Raw genomic sequence first — 11,997 nt, 5'->3', positions numbered from 1 at the left:
TGACGTGTGAATGCTCTGGAAGCTCTTGAATGGAGACAGTTATTTCCAAACAGCCACAGGAGTAACTGACTGTAGCAAAAGGATGATGGATGGCATCGTGGTCAAAGTAAGGTGAGTCCCTAAACTTGATGGCGTTCTATTTGCATACGACCTTGATGTTAGAGTTTATTTTTAGTGGAATAAGTACAAGAAAAGCACGATGCTCGCTTAAATCTGCATAAATTCAAACACTGAGGCCACACTGGTCCTTTTTCCTGGATCTGTTCCTCTCTGAAAGCAGTCTACTTGCATGCTCATTCTCAGCTTTCCCATGAACTACAGGGTGTAGGCCAACATGCCCTTTGCAACTGGTAACTTGCTGGGCACACTAGGTTGCAGTTAATGTAACAAATAGTTGTTTCATAAGGCCTGAAATAGCAGTGGCACAAATCTATTAGAAGTACTGAAATCGGCAGGAAATAACTATGCACAAGGAGCATTTTTTTTCCACAGGATCAGTTTTATTCATCTGACGAGAGTATCTTACAACAGGAAGAAATGTTAGATTACATGGAAAAACAACAGCCACAACCGTGTTAACAGTATTCGGGTGGCATTGCTGAGTATGAAACACCCATTAAGTACCAATGGGAGAGTGCCTCTCCGTGTGCCGGGTCAGAGAGGCTCCTGGGGCTGCACGCACTGCTCTGCAATGGTGTCATGCTATGGTCCCCTACAGCAGCTTTAGCTACAGACTGGTGTGTTTCTGGGGGAGAAAGAGCTAACATCCTGCAGAACAAAACAACAACCAACTATCAGAGAGACCACCGCCTGCAGCCAGGCTAAGGGAACGGCTGGGTGGCCGACTGGTTCAGTCAGCAAAAGCAAAGGGGCACAGGGAGGGAGAGGAGTAGCAGCTACACCCACTCCTTGCATAATTGTCCAGTGTGCCTGCAATACAGTGCAGCCAAAGGCAATCACTGCTGCTCTGGGGAGCCTTGCCTTCCTTGGCTGAACTGCAACTATCAAATCTCTGTTGGTTTGGTTGGAAAAAAGATCACGGCAGTGACCTCTTCTCACCGAAAAGGATTGCTTCGTGCACTGTTGTCATTAAGATGAAATAAAACAGCCAAACTCCACCTTTACCAAGACTCTCCAAAAATCCAAAGACGGGACTTCTCGGTGATAAAGTAGCTGCAATTCAAGCTGCAGCAGTCAGCGCCGTGCCTACTTTGGTTCTCAGCCAGTGAATTTTAAAGTAAACACCCTCCAGGACTATTCTCCATTTGGATTTATTAGTCATTACCAAGAAAAGATAATTAGCACTTCTGAAACGTTGTGATAATCAGTGGCGTGAACTGTTACCAATAGAAACGGATTGGGGTACTCGTGCAGTGCAGGAATACGGCAGCGCTGCCCTGTTCTGCACAGTGAGCACACCGATGGGCAGGGTCTCTGCTGGAGGAATTCTCACCAGCACCACCGACTGGTGCCAGCTTATGGGGGCTGAGGCAGGGAGGGGGCTGCTCTTTGGCTGTGGGGCTTCTCCTTCCATCCACCTGCAGGCAGATTCCTTTTTGTGACCAGACGCAAACCTTGTTGATAAAAGGCAATGGCAAGTACTGCTCCTTCACTGTGCAACAGAAAAACAGGAGCTCATTATCTTCCTTTTGTGTGCACCCTGCTGACTCAAAGGAACAAAAAACCTCGTGGTGGAGGGAAAGGGATTGGGATCTACCTGCATCCTTCAGGCATTGATACAATATTACTCTCCTCCTTACAAACTAATGAGAAAATGGTTGGACTCCATCAGCGCTAAGGCTCCAGAATCAGTACTTCCCTTGTTGTTCCCTAAACTTCCATTATTTATAATCGTCTGCAATATTCTGATGAGGGATGGGAGGTAAGCCTCGTGTGCTTAGTCTAAAACCCTAAGCAGTAAGATGCTGGGTTTCCTGCTATGCAGAGGAGTATTATTTCATCGCCTCAGAGAAGTGGATCTATTAGATATACCAAAGTTGTTATCTAAATAAATACTACAATACATAGGCTTGTTTGTAGTCTTTGTTTTTCTGTACCTGGAAGCATGAGCAAAGAACAAATACAGGATCTGTCTCAAAACACTTACAAGTCTGTAAACACCACCCTCTTTCCTGCCCTGTGCGGAGCATCTCAGGTCAGCATGATCTCAAGCTCTAAACATCTAAGTACTAAGAAGTATACAGAAATGTACCAGCAATGTCAACACAGTTCCAGTGAACGTGCTTCGTACCCTCTGGGAAGTGCCCAGCAAACCTTGGGGCTGAGTCCAAGCACAGCACTGAGGCAGAACTTTGCCTGCAGTTGGCGTGGGGGCTGTGGTGTGCTGAGCAGTGTACCTCCTATTGCTGCTGTTGGGAGCTATGTCCGCCTCACCACAGCTGCAGCAGAGCCTCTCAGCACTGCAGTTCCAATGGCTGATGCACACCATGCAGCTCTTCCACGAAGGTGACTGCTGCGGAGTTGAGTATCATTGAGCTAAAGCTTCCTTTGGTGGTAAGATACACGACACGGGTGGCCATATGGAAGCCATGCATGCAGCAGTAACAGGGTCTGCGAGAGTTTGCTTCTCAGCTGCTGCTGGGGAACTGGGTACCTCCTGCCAGGGCTTGGACCGGCCGCACTGCAGACCTCTGCAAACATCTCCTCGGTCACAGAGACACGCACAGCATGTACTCAAATGGCTGCCTGGCACACAGGCGTTACTATGGCAGTGCCTGACAGACAGATGTTGCAGAGCAGAGCGGTGATGTCAGACCACAGTGTCTCTGTGCTATACAGAAGGCTCACTCCCATGCTGGAACTGTGCTTGTGGACCAGAACAAGTGTCAGAGTATAATACCAATCTATACATATCTACTGAAACCTACTGTCAGACTGCTTCGAGCAGTGGAACTGGGTTTAAAACGCCCGGATAACAATTTACATGCCATGTCAACAATGGCATCTCCTTTTCCTACCTGTACCACAAAGTCAACTTCAGAGCATCCTTCGCAGCAAAATGTGTCTCTGCTGCACCTTTCTGGCTTCACAAACCCTTTTAATTATGGTACTTCAACACCTACTCCTTCCTCTGCTGCTGGTGCTACTGCAAACAAGTGACGTGGCTGGGTAACACGGCTCCCGAACGACTGTAAAAATGGCTGATGTCAGGTTTGCTCCTGAGCCTCAGGGACCTGGAAGAGTAACTCCTGTTTGTTTGCTGCCTGAGGATATAATGATTTCTGGAAAGAACCACAATTCTGGACGGAACTACGGTACGCAGCATGTTTCAGTGCAAACCCACTTAAGAAAAAGTCACAAACATTCTTTGGTCAGAAATGGGCACGTGGCCCCAGCTTTTTGTGCAGAAAAGCACCCACAGCTCATTTCTGCATCCCCTTCGCTGTGGGGCTGGCATTGTGTATGCTGTGCTGCAGGACCACAGGCCTGTCAACGGGGCTGTGCGGATCGGATCGGCTTAGTGTGAGGTGAGGCAGCTGCCTCGCAGCCCGGCCGTGCCAGCCAGCAAGAGGCAAGTGGATTAGGAGCTCTTCAGACAGCTCTTTCATCTGACAGGGTGCTCGGCACCAGCCCGCCCCGCTGAAGGTGCAGCTCCCTGCCTCTGATGTGAAATGCTTGCAGAAAATCCAAGCGTTTGGTTGTAGAAGAAAAGCAGTTCTTCATATACGCACTCTGCCTTCAGCGTGCTTCCCCTGAACAGACTGCTGCTACCTTTTATGTAATGAAAAGGCAGATATGAATGTGTATAGTGCCAGGGACAGTACTGCAGCAGAGCACAAACTGCAGGCACTAAACGTTGGTAATCACTTCACTCCTCACTAAAAGTGATGGAATAGGTGATTAACAACAATGAAGCTCAGAGTTTATAGTTACAATACCTCAAGAGAGGCCTTTCAATAAATATGTAATTGGAGATACATACATGCTTTTAACACTAGGACAAATGTGAACCAACTGGGTCTTTGGTCTTTCTGCTTTTGTGAATCGTGTTTCTATAGCAGCTTTATAAAAAAGAAAAGCATTTTTAATTTAAATTGATCTAGGCAAATGCCACGCTAAATATACTGAGTATATGCAGTATGTAAGAGCAAGGCAGGAAGAAGGACGATCAGAATAGCTGAAATAATTTTGTAAATGGTATATACTGCGTGTCTCTGTGATTTAATTGTCATTCCTATCCTGTCAGGTCCGTGCAGAGGCAGCCACGTGCTTCAATAAACCTCAGTACATTGGTTGGAGCACTTACTCCTGCTCAGAGCTGGTGTGGGCTTTAGCTCAGGGCTTGGAGGCTTTACCTTCGGATTTGGGATTTTATCCTTAATGAAAACTGAAAGGTGCAAGTGCTTTGAACAACTGTATTCCAGCATGAGCTGTTCTACAGTCAATCAGCTTGAACCAACATTTTGAAATAAGTCTTGCTATTAACTTGAACAGGGGGTTAACCAGGCATCTGTGAAGAAGAAAAAGGCATTATCTCTCTCTGCCGCTTGCAAACTCCTCTGCAGTTAGTCTCGTCTCAGCTAAGCATGTTCCCCTGAGCCCCACATTAGAATTACTGTGCTCAATTCCACGCTACAATGGCACTTCTGTTGAATCCAGTTTCTTCTCTGCAAGTCTTTTTGTTTGTTTATTCAGTATTTTTGTCCATGGAATGAAGACGCTTCAGAGCTCCCTGGGTATTACAGTGAACGGGATGACAGGACTGCTGGATTCGAGATCCAGAGCAGTGAGAAAGCATTCAACGGCTGCTTCATTTCTCCCCTGAGCTTGCAAGACCTCCCCTAGGCTGTTCCAGGCCCTGTGGCTGGTGTTCTGGATCCGGATGGCATCTCTGAGGACCTTCTGGGCCAACTCCCTCCGCTCAAGTCTGTTCAGCACCAGGCCCTGCCAACAAACAAGAGACGAGTGGTTAGCAACAGCACTGGTACAGGAGGAGCCCAAGCTCCCAGTGGGCCAGGCAGCCCTGAGCATGCAGACACCCTGCCATATGAGGAGAACCTCCCACCACTGCAGGAGCAATGAGGGAAGCAACCAGCTTTTAAGTTCTGCTTTTTGTGATGGTCACCCTTTTGATTCTGTAATTTAAAACAACAGTTGCGAAGACTAAGTAGAGTTGGATCCAGCCCTGCGAGCACTCTAGCTGTGTTACTGTGAGAGCATATATTGGTACGGTATACTGACATCCAGCATGATGTTAAGTGGGAAAGGCTACAGGCCTCTTAAGCATCTCTCCCTCATATACCAGCTTGTAATCCCCAGGAACACAGACAGGTTCGATTACACCAGTAGCTAAATTAACTCTTGCATGTCTGGAAAATCTAACTGAGGTAAAGTCTTTCAGCTCCTACAGCCTGACCATATAGAAAGTCCCTTCCACAGGACAAAAGGGGCTAGAGGGATGAGGCCCCTTCCAGGGGCAGGCTGTAGCATCACTGGGATCTCTGTCCTTCCACTAGCGGCACTCCAATACAGAGCCTAAGGCAGCGTGGGGGAGAAGGACAGAGGAACCTTGTTTAAAAAGCTGTCCTTAGGGTAAGAAAAGACACAAGTGGGTGTAACCATCTGGAAGGAACAGGAGGTAAAGGATGAAAGAAGTGGTAGGAAGAACATGTTTTCCTATAGGGCTCTCATAGATGCGTCTGAACCCACAAAGCATCTAATGAGCCAGGCTCCCTTTTAATTATACAGCAGTCAGCCACACTGAGCCCAGATGGTCACGTGGGCTTTGCACGCCACAGTGTGTGAGTGGTGTTCTTTTGCTTCCTCCTCAAGGTGCACACAGCAGGATGGATGTCTCACCAGTCCCACCCAGATGTGGCCTGTGGAAGAAGCTGCCAGCACTTTCATGTTGCCTGCCAAGAGCTCAGTAAGACCAGGTGCTGCAGCACCAAACCTCACAGATGCCATGACCACTATGAGGTGACCTCTCTGGACAGCTTCAGGTAGGGCATGCTTAAAGGCCTCATTCTACAGGGTGAGGGATGTCCTGTCAGGGCACATCAAATACCCACAACACTGCCAAAGCAACCACCACAGTGCAAGTAAATGGGACTTTGGAACTCGTAAGGGTCTCTCTTAGCATCAAGTTTATGCAGCGTGTGAGCTGTATATATTCAGTTCAGAACCAAATCTCAATTTAGGGATTCAGTGGGGATGTTTTCCCTTCAGGTTTCTCTCTCTGCTGGAAAACAATGAAGCCATGGTCTGAATTTTCTTACAGGCAGACACAGGCAGAAGGGAGATGCTCCCATGGGACAGGTTGGGTCCCCTGGAGGTAACTGCCTGGAAATGACCACTGGCATGTAATGACAGACTGGAAGGAATTTGTTCAAATATAATTTGAGTCACCTGCTTGACAGTGATAATGAGCTACAGAAAGGGCAAGTAATGTGGCCATAGAAAGTCTGCTACAGAGCCAAGAATAGATGGGAGCTATCTCAGCTCATGTTTGTCCTCAGCCACAAAACCACTCTTCCTAAAAGCTCTTCCTGTTGCGCTGGCTGAGCAGAGCTGCTTCTGCTCTCTGGTGGTCAGGGTCCTGCCGCTCTGCTCACCCTGACACTGAGCAGCCCAAGCCCTTTGGGCCTGCCGCAGCCTCCCCTCGCTCCCAGAGGGCCACAGCCCCTGCCGACACACCGGCTGCGAGCCCATGCAGCTGCTGCCTGTCATCCTTCTCCAACGAGGAGGGGAATTCCTTCCCTGGCTGACATCTCGCGCCTCTCAGCAATGCCAGAATGAAATCCACCTCTTTGTAAAACTCCGTCGGCGCTCGTGCAGCTCGGTGCCCTCATGCACTCCAGCACCCATGGTGGACTGGAAGCAGAGGCCGGTGAGGCTCCTTCTATGGCTCCCCAGTGTGGACTCTGGATCTTATTTTGGCTGTGCTTGCGCAGGACAGATCTCCTCATCCAGTGGTCCCTGCATCACTGGAGGAAGGAGCTGTATGCAAAGCCCAGGCACCACGTTCACCTGGGGATGATGCTGAAGCACAGCCCACCAGCCAGCACAGAGCACGTGAACGTTTGCATGTTGGTATTCAGGGCTTTCAAGAACGCCAGTTTGGCTTCCAAAAACATCTGTGAATCTGCAGAGATTCACAGAATATAGATCTACGTTGCCAAAAGTGAACAACAGCAGACACTGTCAGTCTTGAGCCTGAGGCTCAAGTGAACGGGCAGATGCTGCTAGGTGTTTAAAGCACAGACTGAACATCATTAACTCTGTTTGCAGGAGAGCTTCTTCGTTTGGGTTTCTTCTCCCCTTCTCCCTACCCCCTGCTCCTTGTAAGTCACAGGCATTGAGAGCTGGAGGCTGCACCGTCCCCAGGCCTCACTAACACGCAGCACCGAGCACTTCAGCTTTTTGTTTCCCTAAGGTATTTGCACTCGAGAGCTTCTCCTTGCTACTGAATTTCTTATTTCCCCATGGAGTCTGGCTTGCTATAAACAATGCCTGCATGTTGTTGCTATGTAGGTCCAGCTGGAATCTGCCTACAGTGCAAAAGAAAAAAAAATCATATATAAATTCAGAAAGCCACCCACTGACAGGCAATTTGCATTTTTATCTGGAAGATATTTTTTTACAAGATTTTTCTAATGAAAGTTCAGTTCCTGAGTTTCTATGGAAACTCATCTGCTTGGTGTGCATGCATAATTTCATAAAGTCAGATCTCAGGAAGATGAGCAATTAGAACAAATACAAGCAGGAAAGTGATTAAGGGTTTCATCCATCCCCTTATTCTTGGAGAGGGAGGGTGGGGCTGGGTTCTGTTGTCTTGCTTTGGTCTGTATTTGTGATTTTGCCAAATGAATGCAGATACCAGCGTTCAAAGCGGCCTGGCTCCTCTGCCACCTCCTGGCTATCACTGGCACTTCTGGTTTTGCCCAGTTATTTTCCTCCCAGAGCTGGTGAGCACCTCTGAGCATGGTCTTCTCCATCAGTGTTGGCAGCGCTGTGTCAGGCCCTCAGGGGCAACGAGGATCAGCTTCTTTTTAAACTCAAGCATAACATAAGTACCAACAAACCCCAACCAACTAAAAATACAAAAAAACAAAAAACAAAACAAAAAACCCAAACCAAACCCACAAAACCAACCAGCCCAAAAGGGTGTGTGGCAATTACTTTGCTTCTGAGCTCCTGCAGGCAGCATGTTGGCAGGGCTGGCACCAGTCCTCTGCTAACCACACGTAGGCATTTCATGTGCTAGGTGCATTAATGTCGCTGTACAGAGCTTGAATGCTAATTCACTCAAGGAGGCCTGAGGGCAACTTGTGCAGATTAAATTAATTTATTTTCTTCTTTAGGTCTGAAGACATACTTCAAATCCTGTAAACAAGAGGCAGAGTAGTGAAGGCTGTGCTTTCAAGCTGGACTAAAAGCTAGCACTGAAAGAACTGGAGAAAATTCATTTCTAGTGAAGGGTGATGGCAAAATGAAACCGGTACAGTCCAGCAATGCACGAAGGCAGAGTGGGGACAGTGAATTTAGTCAGCCGATTTAGCGTGCCTTACGCTGGTAGCTGGATGCCTACATTAATTCTTCTAATTTCATCACAGGAAAGGTGCTTCTGGGAAGCTTTTCCAGAGGTATTTCAGACCTCAGCTGCACCCAAACCAAACATGAAGTAAACTACATATAAAGATGCTGGGCTGGACTTCCTTGCCCTCAGTGATGTAATACTCGCTCAGAAGCTGATACTTGAGTGAGGAGACCCATATTCCATCTCAGTCAGATGAGCAAAACTCTGAGGTTTTTTCCGTTTCTATTATTCTATTCATAAAGAAAGTGAGCAAAACTCCCACTTGAAGTCCTAATTCATTAGGTCTTGAAATTCTAGACCTGTGCCTTTATTTTCTTAGAGCTTTTAAGAAACCTCCTTACAAGCTGTTAGCTTGTAAAATTCCCACAATATATTTCAGGAAAGACATTGTGGAAGACCACAAAACAAGCCTCATGCACAAGGAGGAGTTTATTTTTAGTAATGAAAGTCAAAACTTCCTTTGCAAATGTTTAGCTCAAACACCTGATGAGCAGCAGGGAGTTCTCTAAAGTCTTGGCAGCATTTCTCCTTCCACTAAGGTGGCACAGATTTATTTGTTCTTTCCTCTGTGGCTTGCACTGGAAAAGGATGTCCAGAAAAAACATTTTTGTTTCATTCCAAGAAGGTTGCTCTTTGTTTTCTTGGCCTGGTTATCTCTTTTTTGGACCATCTGCATAGGAGGACTAGGCTGCCCTTTACATACTGGTTTTAATAATTCCTTTGAATGCAATTTCTCTTTCTCTCTTTTTTGTGAGCGTTAAACTCCAAAGTTAGATTGCCTCTGCTGCTTTTCTCAACTGAGCAGAGTATTCTGGTCCATTATTGTCTCAATGCCCTAAGAAGCTACCAGAGTAAATCCGACTTTGCAGATTTTGCTGCTGGGTACTGCTAGTGCACTAGTTAATGGATTTCAAGGTAAATGGGGTACTCTTCCTACAGACTGTCTACTACAGTCTGTAATATGGACACGTCAGTAGTGGTTACTATGAGGGTAATGAGCAGCTGGCAAGACCAGGGCATGCTGGAGAAAAGGGCTCACTCATAAGTGTGCTTACTCAGCAGATGCCTACAAAGAGCCTTTCAAGATGCATTTGGCACTCGGTGATAGCAGCCTCACGTAAAGGAAAAACGTGCACTGCTACAGGGCAACAGACACTTCTGTAATTATTTAGCTATCAGAGTAAGTTGAAAGCAAAATCTGTTGCATAAACCATGAAATATCAGACAGTCCTTTTGGAAGATGACAGAGATTAACTGTGAAAACCTTAGGTCTCCCAGAACACAAGCAGACTTGCAACCAGCCAATTTCTCCTCATTCTTTCCCCCTGCATTCACGATCTCTGCATTTCTGAGGAGCCAGGATTTTTTCCTCAGCTGTGAGCAGCAGAGTGAGTTTCTGTTAAGCCGTCACTTAGTCGCACAGGGGCTGGCAGTGTGCAGGGGAGCTACCATCCGTTTTGCTGATTCAGTGCAGGCTGTGGTGAATCTGAGCTGTACATCTGAGCTTAATCTCTGAAAACACGCAGTAGGAATACATGGAGCTGTACGAGCAGTCAGGGTCGCTCACCAAATACACTGAATTACCGAATACATTATAATTTGCTGTGTGACAAAGGGTGACCAGATTCAAATCCGGAGGAGGAAACTCTTCTTCCAGTGCCTCTGCTGTCTCTATTGTTGAGTGCAGCCTTTCCTGCTCTGCCTTCCCCCTCTCCGACTCCCTCACTGAAGCTACCGCATCCCCTGTCAGTCAGAGATGCTGAAGTGCTTCCTTGTTGTCAGACAGAGGAGAGGAGAGGATGGAGGCAGGCTGGGTTATGGCAAAACATGGCACATGGAATGGGAAAATGAAGAAACACTGTGGGGGGAGAGCTGGCCAGCGTTGGGAAAAGCGGACACCAGAGTTTACACCATGATTTGTAGTTCTCATGCACTGTCTGTGGGTTCAACTCAGGAGATCTGAGCTGGAGATTTCAGGTCTGGTGCCTGAGGCACCAAGGGTGGCTGGGCAGCTACTTGCTGCCCAAACCTCCCTTCAGCCTTGCTGTGTGCTGTGGAGGAGGGTGGGCCTGGAGAAGAGATGAGACTGAAAGAGGCATCAGGAGTGACAGCCCAGCCAAGGGAAGGCAGAGATGTCTCAGGCCAATCACATCGGCCTAACCAACCATATGGAGGTAGCACTAATCTTTGGCAGGGTAGCATCACCAGGGAGACGAAAAAGACTAAAAGTCAGAGAAGGTCCAAAGAGATGACAATGTGAAGAGAGGAACACGCCCTTCCTTAGCTTGCCCATGTTGTTTTTCAAGGCAGTGCATGACTGTGAAGAGACAGCCCTGCACAGGGCCCCTCAGCGAGGCCATGGCAAGCCCCCAACATATGCAGGAGGGAAGCACAGTGCCACACTATATGCTGCCTGCTGCCCAGGCTGGCCGCCTCTATTTAGGTTCATCAGATGTTAGCAGGGATGTTTGTACTGTGTTTGAAGCTTAGATGTGATAAAACATTTATTGACATAAAAAGCAAACCCTAAGGCAGCATTTCAAACCAGGAGGCTCTGATCTCTTCACAGGGAGGCTCATACAAGCCTAGGGAGCATGAAGACAGTAATGTTTTTCTGCCTTGTTGGATTGGCATCACTTAAGCTTCATTCAAAGGATCGTTTGCTGCATGTGAGTATTCTCTAGATAGTTCTTCCTTTGGAGAGATCTACATGGAGATGAAGCAGCAAGCAATGAAATCTAGCAGGATGTCTTGACCACATGCTTGAGACTGAGTGCAGCATTTGTTTCACACGCTCTTTTCCTATGGAAGGCAAGATTTCTCCAAGCCCCGATCATAGCAGTTGTCATAGTAATGCTGCAGTAGAGCACACAGCAGCATCAGCTAGGACTCGAGGACTCTACCTCACAGTGCTGTCTGCAAGAACATGTACTAGAAGAAGGTCCAAACCTAATAACTGATAGCAATTTATAACAAGTAATTCATAATCTAAGGTCCCAACTTTGTTCCTCAGTGTACAGTGATACCCCACTTCCTTGGCAGAAAGCCTTGCAGAAGTTAGTAAGACTCAGCCTATGTACATCCAAGTACTTCAAAATGTGCACCATCTATCTTGATCAGCCTCAGTAGAGAAAGAAAAGGCGTAAGACGTATGTGCAGGAAGCTGACAGTAGGTAAATTGTTGGCTACAGCACTCGACTAGAAAGCAGTTGCTCTAGACTGCTTCTAGTCCATTGCTACTAATGCATTTCAGGCCGAGTAATCTGACAATGTCCAGAAACAATTCAGAGAATGGGGACAGGCTTCAAATTTTGGGAGGCAGAAGTCCCAGGCTTAAATGTTCTCAGACTGAGGAGGGAACAGAACTTGCCTCTCCTGTGACCAGGGTGAGTGCACTAACTTCTAGCAAATATTTTAAAGAAATTAGGGCAACATTT

At 47.2% G+C, this 11,997-nt stretch overlaps 1 protein-coding gene across 6 annotated transcripts in view; it reads right to left on the bottom strand.

Annotated features, from left to right (window-relative positions):
* Positions 1–478: 478 nt before the first annotated feature.
* TTC7A (tetratricopeptide repeat domain 7A) overlaps positions 479–11,997 on the bottom strand; it is a 162,061-nt gene continuing 150,542 nt past the window's right edge. For 5 of the 6 annotated variants that reach the window (XM_015283703.4, NM_001396803.1, NM_001396804.1 and 2 more), the window contains one exon: positions 479–4,905. In XM_015283703.4, coding sequence (XP_015139189.1) covers positions 4,684–4,905 — 222 coding nt within the window. In that variant the 3' untranslated portion in view covers positions 479–4,683. The remainder of the gene's footprint in view (positions 4,906–11,997) is intronic. The other variant, XM_015283704.3, reaches the window with a different exon arrangement.

The sequence above is a fragment of the Gallus gallus genome, chromosome 3 (assembly GCF_016699485.2).
Source record: "Gallus gallus isolate bGalGal1 chromosome 3, bGalGal1.mat.broiler.GRCg7b, whole genome shotgun sequence".
NCBI lineage: Eukaryota > Metazoa > Chordata > Aves > Galliformes > Phasianidae > Gallus > Gallus gallus.
The sequence above is the reverse complement of the archived record's forward strand: the minus strand, read 5'-3'. Positions and strand labels throughout refer to the sequence as shown.